The sequence below is a fragment of the Eretmochelys imbricata genome, chromosome 8, assembly GCF_965152235.1.
Source record: "Eretmochelys imbricata isolate rEreImb1 chromosome 8, rEreImb1.hap1, whole genome shotgun sequence".
Classification (NCBI taxonomy): Eukaryota; Metazoa; Chordata; order Testudines; family Cheloniidae; genus Eretmochelys; species Eretmochelys imbricata.
The window spans coordinates 50,744,455-50,762,510 of NC_135579.1; the positions used below are offsets into that span (position 1 = coordinate 50,744,455).

The 18,056-nt window shown below is 49.5% G+C and overlaps 1 protein-coding gene across 1 annotated transcript in view; it reads right to left on the minus strand.

The window, feature by feature from the left end:
• ASTN1 (astrotactin 1) overlaps positions 1–18,056 on the minus strand; it is a 177,039-nt gene that overhangs the window by 65,359 nt on the left and 93,624 nt on the right. Inside the window, exons 6-8 of the mRNA XM_077824003.1 lie at positions 16,983–17,132; positions 16,231–16,398; positions 9,753–9,837 (exon numbers count right to left, since the gene is read on the minus strand). Of these exons, the coding sequence (XP_077680129.1) occupies positions 9,753–9,837; positions 16,231–16,398; positions 16,983–17,132 (403 nt within the window). The remainder of the gene's footprint in view (positions 1–9,752; positions 9,838–16,230; positions 16,399–16,982; positions 17,133–18,056) is intronic.

The window sequence follows — 18,056 nt, forward strand, 5'->3', positions numbered from 1 at the left end:
AACTTACCAAAAAGAAAACAGAACGCCCCTCCCCTAAAAAAACCTCAACTACCCTTCTAGGGAAAAAAATTATTAAAGAGGGTCTGCAGCAGAGCTGCCAAGGAGAAATTCCTGTGAGTCTGGAGCAGCCAGCGTTTCCGAGCTTTGTGCTCTGCATTTCCAACAGCTGGGTACAATGTCCCAGTGCAATGTCCTTGCAGACAGGACACTGGACTCAGGAAACCAGGCTTCTCTTCCTGGCTCTGCCACTACCCTGCTGCGTGACCTTGGGTAAGTCACTTCACCTCTTTGTGCTTCTGTTTCCCCTCCCACCTTTGTCCACTTGGTCTAGTTTGGAAGGTCTGCCAGGCAGGACTATCTCTAATTATGTGTCTGCACCATGTCTACCACAACAGGGCTACTGGATCACAAGTAATTAATAATGTCATGAAAAGTTCTCAGTCCCTCCTCTTTACGCTGCCCCATGCTTAAAATGATGGATGTTAAATTCAGGACCAATTAAGGGGGATTACAAAGTCTGCCTGGGAATTTACTGCTGCCCTCAGAAGAAGGGCGTAGAAGCAAACACTGGTAACATATTAAGAAGAGCGGGCAAAATGTTATGACTAATTATATTTGTGGGTATTGCATGCACACACTCAGTTAAGGGCAATCAGCTTTCATGCCTCATTACTGCTTCTCCTACCGTTGGTGGACATAGAGAACCATTGATCACTGGTGTCTTTATAACAACTTTTTTCATATTTGAAGATTTATCATGCCCCCCTTCACCCATCTCTTCTCTACACTAAACATGCCCAATTCCTTCCGCATTGCCTAACAAGGCATCATGTTTTCTAAACTTCTTCTCAGATTAGAGATTTAGAGCGCATTGTTCTGGGTGCAGAGCCGAGCTATTGGACTGATATCCGCACTTGCATTTCCAGAGAAGAGAAGGGACCCTTGAATTCTGGGAAGAGGAGTGACTCCCCCAGCCCTTGTCTCACCCAAAGGGAAGCACGATGTTCAGTGCCCTTGTCCCACCATGTTCCCCTTTTTTACCCGCTCCCTTTCTTTGAGGCCCTCTGGAGGGCCCTATGGAATTCCCTCTGGGGCCTGTCAGAACTGCAGTGCTCCTATATAAGCAGGATGAGTGTCTTGAGGAGATCCTGGCTCCTTCCTGACCCACACACAGCACTGTCAGTCTTTAAGCCAACCCAGGGAGGGAGGGGAACAGAGAACCACACTAAAAACTGAACCCTGTCTCTCACTTAAAGAGGTGTCTCATCAGCACATGAGCGCCTGGCATAGGATCTGGATTATGCACCTGGGAACAAAGATAACTTGAGTCAAACAAGGTGGGAACTGGGCCAAACTTTGGAAATGGAAAATTGTAACCTAGCTGGAGATGGTTAGATTCAAGCTTCTTCGTACCCAAAATGAGCCAGTAACATTCAGCCCCTTGCTACCCAACCTGCGGTAATTCAGTTTGCCTCAGGCTCTTTCAAACGGAAACCAAGCCAGTTTGCTTTGGTTCTGACTCCATCATATTCAAATTGCTTGGTTCTAGATTTGTTTGGGTTCTCTGAGGAGAACGCTGGGATTCCTGCCTGGCTCTGAGCTCCAGAATCCTTTCACCTGGGCCCCACGCAACTGGCCCCTTTGTCACCTGCAGCACCTCTGTGAGAATAAAAAGCAGCAGCATGATGGGAAGAGGGAAGGGAAATCCCAGCCAGACAGTTCCAGGAGGAGGGGATGTGAAGGTAACAGTGTCTTACTGGGACAGTGACAAGCCACAGCGAGGAAGCGGGAGAAGGGGGGCTAATGGGAGGATAATCACATTTGCAGGCAGAACGACAATGACAAGGTCTGAGCATGGTGAGCGCAATCCGCAGGAGGAGAGGTGGGGAAGGGATGACAGAACAGATAGCCGTCTTTGGCAGACCCTGCCCAGAGTCTTTGTGAGCAGCTACAGAACCTTGAGGACTTGTCCACAGCTCCAAGGGAGGTGGATAAGTAGGCGCAATGAGGTGGAAGTGAGCCAAGAGAAATGCACAGTGAAACCTAGCCAGCTGGTAATGACAGGTGGAGTATTTCGTCCCCGCTACATTGCTAATCTGAATCCCATCCAGCTCAGTAACGGTCCAAAGTCGGTGTCCTCAAAGGGCTGCTTGGTGGTCCACACGGGATTAGATTGGTGGCCCTAGCCCAGTTCCCCAGTCTGTGGGTCACAAACGTCATGGCTGCAATGGACAGTATCAGGCCTCCTCGCTGGCAGCCCCCTTGGAGCAGCACAAAGCAGGAAGTCTCAAGAGGCGGCTGGAGAGCAGAACTCAGTGGCAGGTAGCAGTGGGATTCCTGCCTGACAGGACATCCGGTGCCGGGTATGTCATTACAGGGAGGCTGTAAGGGATGCAGTGTCCCCTCATAACTGTCAGCCTGACCAGGCTCCCAGCCCTGAGCAAAAAGAACCTGCTCCTCAGGTCTCCTGGCACTTCTCCACAGCCTGCAGCTGTCTCCTGTCTGTCTCTCATCAGCACCCAGCTCTGACCAGCAGACTTGGCCCTACCCCACATCCCAGTGAGCCAGAACATGGATCAAGAAATCCCTAAGCAGGAAAAGTGACAAGACAGATGAGAGGGGAAGGCACCTCCAGGTGTGAGGGGAATGGAGGGCAGAGAGGGACCTCAATTGGAGAAAGGTGTAAGGAGACAGCTCCTGAAGATGTAAGTTGTAAGTCACTGTGCCGCCGGTGCAAGGCTCTGGGCAGCCGGGCAGTGCACTTGCAGAGCCACGGCCTGACCCGGTGCTCTGGGCAGCGCAGCTGTAGCACCGCCAGCCACCGATGCTCCAGGCAGCGCAGCAAGGGGGCAAGGGTGGTTAGCTAGAGGACAGGGGAGTTCGGGGGTGTGGTAAGGGGTGTGGATAGGGGTCGGGGCGGTCAGAGGGTGGAGAACAGGGGGTTGGATGGGGCAGGGGTCCCGAGGGGGGGCCAGTCAGGAATGGGGGTGGGGTTGGATGGGGCAGCAGGGGGCAGCCAGGGATGGGGGGGTCCGGGGGCAAGAAGCCAGGGGATCGGATAGGAGGCAGGGGCTGGGCCAGGCCTGGCTGTTTGGGGAGACACAGCTTCCCCTAACCAGCCCTCCATACAATTTTGGAAACCCGATGTGGCCCTCAGGCCAACAAGTTTGCCCGCCACGGACCTAAACCATCTCTGAGAGGTGTTTGAGTAACCTGCTCTTAAAAATCTCCAATGATGGACATTCCACAACCTACCTAGGCAATTTATTCCAGTGCTTAACCATCCTGACAGTTAGGAAATTTTCCTAATGTCCAACTGCCCTTGCTGCAATTTAAGCCCATTGCATCTTGTCCTATCCTCAGAGGTTAAGGAGAACAATTTTTCTCCTTCCTACTTGTAACAACCTTTTGAAAACTGTTATGTCCCTCCTCAGTCATCTCGTCTCTAGACTAAAGAAACCCAGTTTTTTCAGTCTTTCCTCATAGGTCATGTTTTCTAGACCTTTAATCATTTTTGTTGCTCTTCTTTGTACTTTCTCCAATTTGTCCACATCTTTCCTGAAATGTGGCAGCCAGACCTAGACACAATACTCCAGTTTACACCTAATCAGCGCAGAGCAGAGTGGAAGAATTACTTCTTGCTTACAACCTTCCTGCTAATACATCCCAGAATGATGTTAGTATTTTTTTTGCAGCAGTGTTACACTGTTGACTCATATTTAACTTGTGATCCACTATGACCCCCAGATCCCTTTCTGCAGTACTCCTTTCCAGGCAGTCATTTCCCACTTTTGTATGTGTGCAACTGATTGTTCCTTCCTAAGTGGAGTATTTTTGCATTTGTCCTTATTGAATTTCATCCTATTTTCCTCAGATCATTTCTCTAGTTTGTCCAGATCATTTTGAATTTTAATCCTATTCTCCAAAGTACTTGCAACCCCTCCCAGCTTGGTATCGTTAGCAAACTTTATAAGTGTACTCTCTATGCCATTATCTAAATCACTGATGAAGATATTGAACAGAACTGGACCCAGAACTGACCCCACTTGATATGCCTTTCCAGCTTGACTGTGAACCCCTGATAACCACTCTCTGAGAATGGTTTTCCAACCAGTTATGCACCCACCTCATAGTAGCTCCATCTAGGTCGTATTTCCCTAGTTTGTTTATGAGAAGGTCATGTGAGACAGTACCAAAAGCCTTGCTCAAGTTAAGATATAACATATCTACCACTTTCCCCCCCATCCACAAAGCTTTTTACCCTGTCAAAGAAAGCTATTAGGTTGGTTTGACACAATTTCTTCTTGACAAATCCATGTTGACTGTTATTTATCAACCTATTCTCTTTTTGGTGTTTGCAAATTGACTGCTTAAGTATTTGCACCATCTTTCTGGGTACTGACGTTAAACTGACTGGTCTGTAATTCCCTGGATTGTCCTTAATCCCCTTGTTATAGCTTGGCACTATATTTGCCCTTTTCCAGTCCTCTGGAATCTCTCCTGTCTTCCTTGACTTTTCTAAAATCATCACTGATGGCTCAGGTAAGAACATAAGAACGGCCATACTGAGTCAAACCAAAGTCTAGCCCAGTATCCTGTCTTCCGACAGTGGCCAATGCCAGGTGCCCCAAAGAGAATGAACAGAACAGGTAATCATCAAGTGATCTATCCCCTGTTGCCCATTCCCAGCTTCTGGCAAACAGAGGCTAGGGACACCATCCCTACCCATCCTGGCTAATAGCCATTGATGAGATATCTCCTCAGTCAGCTGCCTGAGTATTCTAGGATGTATTTCATCAGGCCCAGGTGACTTAACCTATCTCTATGCAGAATCCATCAAGCATTCTGGGCCCCACACAAAGCCATGTAATTATCTCCCCATGCTGGAGCATTTCAGAATAGCTTGAAAACGGGAAGGCATCGGCTTCTGAAGGTTTGTGCCTTTATTTATGCAAATATATGGAAATGCATGCAAATCTGCAATCCTTTAAGGCCAAAAGGATTTGGGCAGGTATGGAGGAGGGAGAGATTCACAGGCAGCAATGGCAGAAAGGTAATGCAAACAGACATGACCCTGGAGATAGTTGCATGGCATTACAAGAAAACGAAATAGCCAGAGCGACCACTGCAAGGGGAGGAGATGGCTAATAGTGGGACACAGTGAAGGCAAGTGCAACTCCCTCTTGTCTATTAAAACAGGAGGAAGAGCTCATCCTGCTGCTGAGGAGGGAGTGTTGATCCCACAGGGCTACCACTCTTGTTTGGCAGGTGGGGAATCCAGAGCGGGAAGTGCAGGTGCTCAGTCAGTGGCTTAACCAGGACCAGCACTGGGCAGGGAGAAAAAATGACCCAACTGGAAGTCCCCTATTCCAGTGTTTTTCAAAGTTCAGGTCACGACCCATTATTGGGTCACGGCATGTAAGGCACTGGGTCACCTTGCTCAGCACCTAAGGACCCTCGCGGCTCTGGTCAGCACCGCTTAACTGGGACATTAAAAGTCCTGTTAGGGGTGCTGCCCAGCTAAGGCAGGCTAGTGCCTACCTGTTCCAACACCGCTCTGTGCCCTGGAAGTGGCCAGCAATAGGTCCATCTTCTAGGCAGGGGACCACAGGGCTCCGCGCGCTGCCCCCACCCCAAGCACTGGCTCTGCACTCCCATTGGCTGGTTCCCGGCAGGCAAGAGCCATGCGGAGCCTCCACCTAGGAGCCAGACCTGCTGCTGGCTGCTTCCGGGCGCAGCACAGTCCGTGGTACCAGGACAGGCAGGAAGCCTGCCTCTGCACCCTGGCTGCACTGCTGACCAGGAGCCGCCAGAAGTAAGACCACACCCCAACCCCGTGCCACAACCCCCTGCCCCAGCCCTGAGCGCCTCCCAAAACCGGAACCCCTTTGTGCACCCCAAATGCCTCATCCCCAGCCCCACTCCAGAGCTTGCACTCCCTCCCAGAGCCCTGATCCCTTCCCACACCCCAACCCCCTGGGCCTGCCCCAGCCCTGAGCCCCTGCCAACCCGGAGCCCCTCTTGCACCCCAAGCCCCTCATCCCCAGCTCCATTAGGTCACGGGCATCAACAATTTTCTTCAACTGGGTCCCCAGAAAAAAGTTTGAAAACCAGTCCCATATTCATCTCCTCTAACGGAAAATCCATCTAGCCGCCCAAGGCTAGAGGAAGGAAGCACAAACATTTAGCCAGTTAGACCTGCTTGGGGACCTGAGCTTCTTTTGGATAGATTTCTTCACTTGTGCCCTTTGCTCAGCCCTGTCTCCACAAGGCCACACAATGGCAATACCTCCCACAACAGCTCACATGTTTTTGTGGTGGGCCTTACACATTGGTGGCTCTCTTTAGTCACAGATTTCAAGGCCAGAAGGAACCATCTGATCTGATCTCCTGTATAGCACTAGCCAGACAACTTCCCCCAAATAATGCCTAGAGCAGATGTTTTTAAAAAAACATCCAATCTGGATTTAACAAATGTCAGTGATGGAGAATCCACCCTGACTCTTGACAAATTGTTCCAATAGTTAATTATTCTGACCATTAAAAATTTACACCTTATTTCCAGTCTGAATTTGTCTAGCTTCAACTTCCAGCCACTGAATCATGTTTGACTTTTCTCTAAACTCTAATTTATCAATGTCCTTCTTGAATTGTGGACACCAGAACTGGTCAGCGCTCCAGCAGCACTCGCACCAGTGCCAAATACAGAGGTAAAATAATCTCTGTGATCCTACTCTAGATTCCCCTGTTTATGCATCCAAGGAACGCACTAGCCCTTTTGGCCCCAGCTTTGTACTGCGCAGTGGATAATCAGCTGATTATCTACCAAGACAGGTTTTCAAAGTCACTGCTTCCCAGGATAGAGTCCCCTATGGGTTCCTAGGGTTCCTGGTGAGTATGGCCTACATTCTTTGCTCCCAGATGTATACATCTGCATTTAGCCAATTTAAAATGCATATTGTTTGAAGGCCTAACATTTTGTTTTGACAGAAAGAAAAGAACCAAGACGTACAGGACCAGAGCTTCAGCTTTTTGGCTGCGATGGAGCTACATTACTGATCCACACCAGCTGAGGATCTGGACCTTAGACTCCAAAACTGGGGAGGACAGGGGAGGTCCACTGAACATTGAGACACAAACGAACGTGTTTGGAAAACTTTGACTTAATTGAAACCCGATTTTTTGTTTAGCTGAAAACCAAAACACTTTCGCAGTTTAGCCGCTAAGTACTAAGACCTGCAGCAAACTGTGTCTGTCTCATTCTTTTCCCCACAACGCAGTGATCAGGTGTCTAATTGGACCAATTTTCAGCACACTTGAGCAGCTCTCATAATACACTGGAAATTCTGCTGTCCAGCACTGCTCTGAGATGCCACATCAGCAACTCTGAAAACCAGGCTCCCGCCACTCTGATGTAATGCAATGTAGGCAATCAGCCCCATCTCGCTTTCAGCGTTGCCAGTTCACTTTTTTCACGCAGCTCTGCACTGCAAGTTATTTTTCCTCAGATTCATTAGCTTGCATTTTCCCAGAGTGCATCTCATTATGTTATTTCTTAGCCGTGATTCTAATCTCTCTGGGTCCCTCTCTGTTCATTATCTCTTCCCCCTGGTGTTCAAAAACACCTCTTGGTTTCGTAGCATCTGCCAATGCTTTTTCATCCCCTTTTCCAGAGTGCTGAACTAGAGAGGGGAGGATGGTCTTGAAGCCACGGCAGTGAAGAGGGATGCTGGAGAGCTGTCTCCCTCAGTCACCCTGGACTACGCCAGGACACTGTAACAAACCCATGGTCTCCTAGGGCTGCACGGATATCACAGTGCCACTCAGCATGGCTCCCTAGAACTTTGCGGCAGCAGGAACAGAACTCGGAACCTCTAGCAGCACAGAGACCGGCCACTTGAGCTCCAAGGAGAATTTCCAGTCAGGACCCCTCTATCTTCTCCATAGGCTGCCGCCATCCACTAGAGGGCAATGGAGTCACACACATTAACCATTAGCGCCACCAGCAGAATCAGCCACTGTTAATTAATCAACAGGGCAAACCCCAAAGGGAGGAGTTGGGGGTGCTCAGCAGCTCTCTGGGTTTGGCCCAAGGCTAGCAGTGCAGAGCCTTCACCCGCTGCTCTGTTCTCATCCCATTTAGCAGAGAACAGTGGTTCCCAAACTCATGAGCAAGATCACAGCAATGCTCACCGGCCTGCCACGGTGATAGGAGGCTACAGTATAAAGCACACTGCTGTCCTTGGAACAAATTTGTTGTTGATTATTACTGTTAATTGAAAATGTCAATTAAGTCGAGACAGAACCACCACCCTTGCAATAAGCCACTGGACCCCACTCCCAAATTCTGTGCATCGCTGTTCCCCTGACCTTATGTTTGAGGTGCATTCAGTTCCAATGACAGTATTCCAGGGTCCCACAGTTTCACAGCCAGAGAATCAACCCGTTGCCACAAAGATATTGTCCCAAATCTCAGCATTCATTTAATAAAACATGTTTCTAGCACTAGTGTTTGCCAGTGTAACATTCCAAATGTGAGCGGAGTGCAGGGCAATAGAATGTGGTTGGCAGATAATGGGGTTTAGAAAGGTGTTGACCAATTCTATTAATCTCACTGGGCTGTCTGATCTGAAACCTAACAATGATCATTTCAGTGTCAACATTGTTCACTCCTGATCGTTTGTGCAAAAATACCCAGCTAACCTGCTTCTCTCCCAACCTCCAACTGCCTCCCACCCCTTCCTGGATGCCAGCTGTGCCCTAGCCAGCTGACAACTTCCACAGTGCAGCTATACGCCAGCAGCACAAAGCTCCATGGCACGCTGAAAATTAACAGGTGGCATGAAACACACTGGTCCAGATCTTCAGCTGGTCTAAACAGGCACCTGCCGAGGATTCGGCCCATTGCATGTAAAACAAAAATGAACAGCAGGAGTGCTGCACAGACTGGGTTATTCGTTTTCATATTTAATTAAATATAAACCTCCCTCTTTTTTTTTTAAAAAAAGGAGTACTTGTGGCACCTTAGAGACTAACCAATTTATTTGAGCATAAGCTTTCGTGAGCTACACAAGTACTCCTTTTCTTTTTGCGAACACAGACTAACACGGCTGTTACTCCGAAACCTCTCTCTTTTTTTAATTTACCCTATTGCAATATTTCTATTCTGTTGCACTCCAGAACCCCAAGGCCTTTGCAACAGAGCTTAGATCCAGCTTGCTGCAGACTACACAGACCTTGACATTACTCTCCTCCAGGCTAATTTCCATTCATTCTTCCAGGAAGATGTCATGCGACAGACACTGTAGCAAATGCTTTGCTGAACCCCAGATACTCTACACGACAGCCGTTGTGTTCCCATTGTCCGCTAATTGTCTGACTCACTCAGAAAAACCCACCATGTTTGTCTGGTAGGTTTTGTCCTTTATAAAGCCCATCCTGCCTATTTCTCATGGTTGTAAACCTGTAAATGCACTTTCCAAAAGTCTGGACCAAATGAAAGGAACCATGGAACGTGCTAACCAAATAAGTTTCTTTATCTGCCTCTAGTGGCCGGATCCCATTAAGCAGCGTACAAATCTACCACTGCTCCCAAGCCTGCTGGTCCTTTAGCTCAAGAAGTAGAGACTCTTGCTTTTAGATCCAGGGGCACGTGGCTCAATCCCACCAACCACCCATCCATGGGGTTGCCCCAACAGGGAACGTTCATAAAGTCAGGAGAATTTTTTGCTATTTGTGGACATCAGACTTACCCCTGGTTTGTGCCCCACTCGTTCCGGATGCAGAGATGCTTGTGCACCGGGTCCTTCATGTAACCCTCATAGCAAAGGCACTCACCTAGGAATGGAGGAAGGTAAAATAAGAGAACGAATTCTACTCGCCACTGCTGGAGACAGGCTACTAGACAAGATGGACCAAGGTCTGATCCTGTGCTCCGAATGAACCCTGCTAATGGGAGTCTGTGGGCTCCAGGGGGGCTCACAACAGGCACGGTTATTACATCAGGAAATCCCACCTCCACGTGCCAGAGGCTGAAGTGCACAGATTGTGTAACTGCATTAACTCCCTTCCTCCCGGAGATCTACAGGTGGTGCCATGGCAGTGGCGGAGGTGAGCCCTCACACCAAATACTGTCTCCTCTTCTCCTCCCTCCAGACCTTGCTACAACTGTCAGTGGCAGCCTCCAACCCCTGCTCTAAAGGCTGGGAGCTGGTGGTTGTACAAAACCAGCCCATGCTCAGAGTAGAGTTCAGAGCACACCCCCTTCCCTGTCCTCGATGGCCTCTTTGGGGCATTCCCCAGGACCATAATTAGGGAGCAGCCCTTGCACTTCCTTGAGTATGGTGAGTATAATTCACGCCATTTATTACATTGGCTGTGCAAGGGGGGGAACGCTCCTTTCTTCCTTCACACACACACACACACACACACACTGTGCAGCCACGTAAGGGTAGGCTGAATCTGGCTCTTGGTTAGTTAATATTTATAAAGTGCTTTAGGTCCCAGTCCAGCACAGCTCTTAAACACATGCTTAACTTTAAGGGCTTCACTGGGAATATTTAAGTGCTGAAAGCAAAGGACATGCATAAATGCTTTGCTAGATCAGGGCCTTAAAGAAAAAAAATGCTAAGAATCATTATTATGTGTTATAAACTCAGTGCACTGTCATGCAACAACGTAAATATGGAGAATTTCAGCACCCAAGCATCAGGAAAATTCAAAACGAACATCCCCAGTGCACAATTATCTTGGTCAAATTACAACAACATATGTCCCACCATGGTTTGGATTACTGTTTAGGCTAGTGCAGTACACCTTACAAGATATATCCTATGCACCCGTGTCACAGTAGCTGTGGGAATATTTGACCAATACTTTCAAGCATCGGTGTCTAAAGTTATACACCTAAACCCGTACGTAGGCACCCAAATAAGCAGGCTGATTTAGAAAGGTGTTCAGCTTCTGTAGCAGCCATTGGCTTCCAGGGGATCTGGGGCTGCTCAGTTTCTCTGAAAAACAAGCTACTATTTAGAGCCCAGATTTTTAAAAGGTATTTAGGCGAAATCCATGGATGTTAGGCACCTAAATACTTCTGAGGAGCTGGGCATAGTTGCCTAACCTATCTTTAGGAAGCCAAGTTACATCCATTAATATTTGAATTTCCTGACTCGGACACATTTAAATACTGAACTTTAATGTTACTATTTTGTTCCCTGTGGAATGGCCTTGCTTTTAAGTAAAAATGAAGCGTATGAATGGTGTCACAGTGAAGCAAAGCACAGACGACTTGAAATTCCATATTGCTCATGCGCTCTCCAGTATTTCTTGCCTCTGATCAGGCCAGAAACCCTAAAAGGACAGGCTCTATCCCGTGCTATTTCAGCACTTCCACCTCCTAGGTGAAATTCACTCCTGCAGAAGTCCAGCATGATGCCCACCATCATGGTTGTACCTGGATATTGAACCAGGGACCTCCAGAGCTAAAGCATGAGCTAAAAAAAGCACTGCAGCTAGAAGATGTAAAAGATCCTATTCTCTGTGGATCAGGTGCAGAAGGGAACATACACACCAAATAGTGGGTTACACAAGAAAAGATCTATGCACCAGACCACTTAAGCTCTGAGGGGTGGATGAGCTTCATGCTGGCTGACTGCGAGTGGGAATTTCATCCCCTTTACAGGACAGAACCCAGAATGGCAGAGACCTCACCAAAAAGGTTTCTTTCAGCTTGGGGCAAAGATTTTGCCTGGTTACTCTAGCCCAATCTGTTTGCAGCCTGCTGCTCTTAAAAAGCCAGCTTTCGTGCTAACGGATACCCTGCGTGCAGCATCACTGGACTATGTGTGACAGAGCAGGGCAGCGTACGGTCCAAAGACTAGAGTCCGTCAGGACAGCCTCCTGCTCTTAAAGGGCCACACGCCTTTAAAACACAGATGAAAGAACGCTGAATTTTTAAGACCCGACCCCAAGGAAGCTGATGACTCCCTATGCAGGGGCTGCATCTGCTGTGACAGATGGCTGTGAACACATGGAACACTGATTCTGGAGCAAGCACAGACTCCCAGCAGGGGAGCAAGTGGATATTACAGAAGACGACACAGACTGTGCGTAGGTACATGCTGGCCAGAGGGAAGAGACTGTCCCAGCTTCTGCAATGACTTAAGCCCGTGCAGCCCTGCTGGTGTGGTGCTGGGTGGACAGCAGTGCCGAATGTGTCCTATGGCCCAGAAAGGAAGGATCACGTGGCTGAGACACTGTACTGCAACTCAGGAGACTGGCTCTGCCGCAGACTCTCCGTGCAACCTTGAAACTGTGAAATGGGGAGATCAGGCTTCTTTTCTCAGATCTATTTAAACAGTAAGCCTGGTGGGGTCAGGACTGGCTCCCATTATGTGTTTGTACAGCTCCTGGCACAATGGGGCCCTGACCTTGGTTAGGACCTCTAGTGCCATGGTAAGACAAAATCATCATAGAAGGAAGGTGAATTCTGCCCATGGATACTCCTGACTGCAGCAGCTCAAGTGGACAGGAGAGAAGAATGTGGTTCGGTGTTTGGAATGAGTTAATAAGCAGGCTGTGGGTAGCAAAGGTGATCAGAGAGCAACACTGCAGGTGGCGGGACTGATACTGGAAAACGGAGACCTTCATCTCTACACCACAGATTCAAGCCCACTCCTGGTCACCAGGCACCAGAAATCCACACTAGCTGATGGCTCTTCAGCTGCCTACACGAAACAAGCTGGTGGTTACAATCCAGTTCCTAGCATGCCAGTGCTCAGCCGGCTCTACCCGGGCCCCTCTCAGAGAGGCCGAGGCATGGAGGCTGCACTGCCATCCGCCCTGGCCGGGAGCGAGTCACAGTGCTGGAGAACTAATGCTTCCACTGCCCATCTTGTCCATGGCTAAATCTGCAGGGGAACCAGTTTGGCAGCTTGCCCCAGCACTACATCTACTCCGAACTGAAGGAAGAGATGTGGCTGGATGGAGTGATCCTGGAACACACCCCGAGCAGATAGCTCAGCTGCTCTCCATCGTAGTACTGTGTGCCCTCTCGCTTACATATCCACACTACACTCACTGGAAGGAAACAGGAGGGGAAAGCGTTCAGCTGCTGTCAATGGGTCCAGTGCCGCTGAAGTCAGCATAATCCCATTTACATTGATCTGGCCCATGATAACATTCCTGCCAAAACATACAGTTCAGTAACCAAGGAGATGCAGATCACCTCACGTTACAGATGAAAAACTAGACTCACTCAATTTACCCCAGTGTAAATCTGCAGCAAGTCTGCTCGAGATGGTAGCGATACTCCAGATTTACACCCACATCTGGACCCTGAGATCTGAGTTTGGCCTCTAATTGCTGTAAAATGCTGTTCCATTTCGATCTGACAAGGAAAGGAAGGCAGTGACCTGTAAATCAGATGACACCCAACAGGGAAAACGAAGGCAGAGAAGCCATGTTTGAGAACGAAGCCAGCCGAGGCACAAGGGGAAAGGAGACACATTCCAGTAATCCCACCAGGATTGATCATTTCGCTAGAGGGAAAAGCAAGGAACAGAGGCAATTGCAGGGACAGCAGGGAGGCCTGCTTCCCCGAGACAAAGCTGGAAGCTGCAAAGCTAGGTGAGCTTAGCTTTTTATGGGCAGAGATCCGACAGAGTAGTGTCACGGGGCAGCATGCATGCTTGGGCCACACAGCGTGCAGTAAGACAGAGGATTTTAAAAAAAAGACAATGACCCTATTGAATACTGATGCTCAGTAATGACAACAGACTCCCAAGCTCATTACGTGCAGGCAAAACATGATGGGGGGGAGAGGGATTGATGTTTTCACAGCAATGAAGCTGTCCCTCACCAGGGGAGAGCACTTTCCCAAAACCAGTGGCAAGAATAAACACCTTGGTGCACCTACAGCCTGGGCAACACTTAAAAACTTAGGTCAAGACACGTATGGCACTCAGAGGTGTGAAAAGTCCATAGCCCAGAGCAATGTAGCGATGCCAGCCTAACCCAGCTGTAGCCATTGGCAGATGCAGAGAGAGGGGGGCAGGAAAGAGTACCACCGCAGCAGGATCACAGTCAGGAGCCAGGGAGCAGCGACCCGGCAGAGGAGCAAACTCCAGCTCATGCCCAGACAAAGCACTCACCGCTAGCACCCAACCAGGCTCAGGGCCCTGCTCCTCTTTGGATCCAGTTTAAAGATTTGGTAACCTTATCTCGGGGACTGCGTTCTCTACCTATGATCCTATTCTTAGTCCAGCCCAGCAGGATGGACTATATGACCTCCTGAGGTCCCTTCCAGCCCTACCTTTCTACAATTAGATTCTGAGATCTGCACTGAGCACAACGTTGGTTCCATGCTGCGTGTCATAAATATAAAGGGAAGGGTAAACCCCTTTGAAATCCCTCCTGGCCAGGGGAAAGCTCCTCTCACCTGTAAAGGGTTAAGAAGCTAAAGGTAACCTCGCTGGCACCTGACCAAAATGACCAATGAGGAGACAAGATACTTTCAAAAGCTGGGAGGAGGGAGAGAAACAAAGGGTCTGTGTGTCTGTCTATATGCTGGTTTCTGCCGGGGATAGACCAGGAATGGAGTCTTAGAACGTGTAGTAAGTAATCTAGCTAGGTATGTGTTAGATTATGATTTCTTTAAATGGCTGAGAAAAGAATTGTGCTGAATAGAATAACTATTTCTGTCTGTGTATCTTTTTTGTAACTTAAGGTTTTGCCTAGAGGGGTTCTCTCTACGTTTTTGAATCTAATTACCCTGTAAGATATCTACCATCCTGATTTTACAGGGGGGATTTCTTTATTTCTATTTACTCCTATTTCTATTAAAAATCTTCTTGTAAGAAAACTGAATGCTTTTTCATTGTTCTCAGATCCAAGGGTTTGGGTCTGTGGTCACCTATGCAAATTGGTGAGGCTTTTTATCCAACATTTCCCAGGAAAGGTGGGGGGGTGCAAGTGTTGGGAGGATTGTTCATTGTTCTTAAGATCCAAGGGTCTGGGTCTGTAGTCACCTAGGCAAATTGGTGAGGCTTTTTACCAAACCTTGTCCAGGAAGTGGGGTGCAGGGTTTTGGGAAGTATTTTGGGGGGAAAGACGCGTCCAAACAGCTCTTCCCCAGTAACCAGTATTAGTTTGGTGGTGGTAGCGGCCAATCCAAGGACGACGGGTGGAATATTTTGTACCTTGGGGAAGTTTTGACCTAAGCTGGTAAAGATAAGCTTAGGAGGTTTTTCATGCAGGTCCCCACATCTGTACCCTAGAGTTCAGAGTGGGGGAGGAACCTTGACACTGCGGGTCTCAGTACAGGCAGCCACAGATGCCCTGGGTTCCCCTGCGCAGCGGTAGTTTGGTCAGTATCTCCGTATCCCTGCAATGGCATTGTGCCTGCTGGCAGACAGTAAACGACGCGCGCTGGTTATTTCACGCCGTTTTTGCGGGTGGGACCACTGCATCTATGCTGCACTTCCACCACGTCCACACCCAAATTCTTCCCCGTCCTTTAGACATCCTGAGATCAGAGCTCTGCGTGGCCAAGTTACAGTTATAGGTGTAAGGAAACGGAGGAGGATCAAGGGCAAGCTATAGCCCCTGAGTGAGGGTTGCCATTCAATCCTTATCTCACCCTGCTGATCAGTGCTGCAGTTCTTATATTTCTCTGGGGGGGGGGGGCACAAGAAAATAGCGTGCCGAGTTTCAAAGCGTTACATGGGGCTTTAGCCATACAACTGCCATTATGTGGCATGAAAAACTCACCTGGGGAATGCATGGATTTCCCTCAGATTGCAGTTACCCCTGGGTCTGTGCCATCTCAGCCACTCCTTCACAAGCACTTTGGGGAAGGGGATGGAAAGAAGGGACCCCTTGCAGTAAATCATCAGTTAGGGGGTGGAGGAGAAGGAAAATCAGGGATCTAATTTAAATATGCAAATCACCGAACTCTTTTCTGACCTGGGCCACCAAGACCCAGCAAAGTCTCCAGGTCTGTGCCAAACATGTTAGCCACAAAACAAACAGGCTAAATGGACTATGTTGCTGGCACAGGATGCTTATCACACAGGCCACCAGCCTATAACGACTGAGTCTGCCCCTGTGCAGCCAATCTTTGGACCGGCTGGTAAATCCAGGGGGCCCATCTGAACCTGGAGAGATCAGCGAGCAGGAGCCTGTGCTGCTGGTGATGGAAGTTACCCTGGCCTCCCCGCCAACCCTGCCTACCGGTTTCTGGATCACACTGGTGTTCACACGGGTCAAGAAGCCGTCGGGCACAGAGGTCCAGTGCCCAGGGCCCGCTGGAGTTCTGTTGGGAGAACAGGATGACCTGGGCAGGGTTTAGCCAGTCACTGGCATCCAGCTGGCTGCCCTCCAGCAGGATAAAGCGGCTCCCTGCAAGAGAAACACCAGTCGGGAAGCCTGCAACACAGAACTCCCCGCAAACTAGTTTCAGACCCCAAGCTTCCTGCAAGCCAGTTATAGGCACCCCACAGGCCAGTTTCAATTATAACTGGAATAGCCTTCCCCACACACGCAGCTCTGTGCTCGGAGGATGATGTCCCAGAACAGGGGCTCCCCTGGCCTGGCCCGGCCCTTCCCCCTGTGGTGGCCCATGATTTCGGACCTGGTTCCCAAAGAGCAGGCTCTCCTCGGCCATTAGCTTCACGATGAGTCCTGAAGGTTACCAACCCTCCAGGATTGTCATGGAGTCTCCAAGAATTAATCTTTAATTTACAGATTAATCTTTATGTAATATGATGAAATCTCCAGGAATTCATCCAACCAAAGTTGGCAACCCTAGTCCTGACGTGATGACATTCGGCAGCATGATGTACCGTCCACCCGTCGTGACGCCAAGGGTGGGCAGCTCCATACCCAGCCAGATTGGCATTTCCCCTGGCCAGCTCCCCCTGCCTGAGGGTCAGAGGGCAGAGCTGTGCGGGCAGAGGTGGGGGCGGGGGCGGGGGCATGCTCACCGTCGGCAATGAGGTGCTCCGGGACGTGCAGGGTGATCTTGACGATGAGCGGGCAGCTCATGTGGGACGAGCACACCAGGCTGATCACGCAGCTGGTGACACTGATCAGGGTCAGCGTGGTCTTGTTGACGGGACTTCTCGGCGAGCCAACTGGAACAGCAGCGAACAAAGAGACTGACGGCAGAGACATCAGAGCCACAGCACCAGCTGCCACTTCTAGAACACAATCCAAGGAGCTCCCTAGCTCCCCCACTCCCACCTCTTGATCAAACAGAGCAGAGAATACCAGAAGGGTTCATCTTCCCAAGGAAACCCTCACCTCTCAACCACCCTCACCACTTAGAGGATCAAAGGGATCACAACCCACAGAGTTTGCGTTAGTCCCTGTCTTGTTTGGGGTGATGGGGGAGGGCAGCTTTGCTGATATCAAAGTGCTGTGTCCTGGAACTGCTTCCACAAGCAGCCAAGTTTTTGGTTATTGGCCCATACATGTGCAGACTCCAGTTCCCACAGGTAATGAACGGCACTCCACAGAGTGCCTGGAAGGCTGGTCGATCTGTCCCTATCTCAAACATCCGCTCAGAAGCGGCAGCCTCTGTCCGCCCCCGCAGCGTCAGGCATCCTGCAGCTTCTGACCTATCATCTCTCTGACAGTTGGCACAATGCCCTGGCAGGGGAAGAGGCAACTCTGGGCCACGAGAACACTAGCACTATCAAACCTGAAGCTTTAACAGCCTGAGGCTTCACAGTTTTCAGAATCTTTCAGAGCTGTGCGAGCGGTCCTAAGGGCTGCAAGCACATAGGGCTCAAAAGATGCCGTTTTGCTAAGAGTCACAGGACCCATGTGGCTAGAGGAACCAGCTGGTTTGGCGTCACAATACAGAATGAGGTCTTAGGTGTATATAGCGCCTCTCACCCCAACGTACTTCACAAACTACACCATAGACAATTATTTGATCCCTGAAATGCAGCCACTTCGGGTAGGCAGCACAGCAGGAAGCTGGACAACCAGCACACTGCCCTACAGTGAGGGGAGCAGATGTTTTGGGAGATCAGTCTTTCCCTCCCACACAC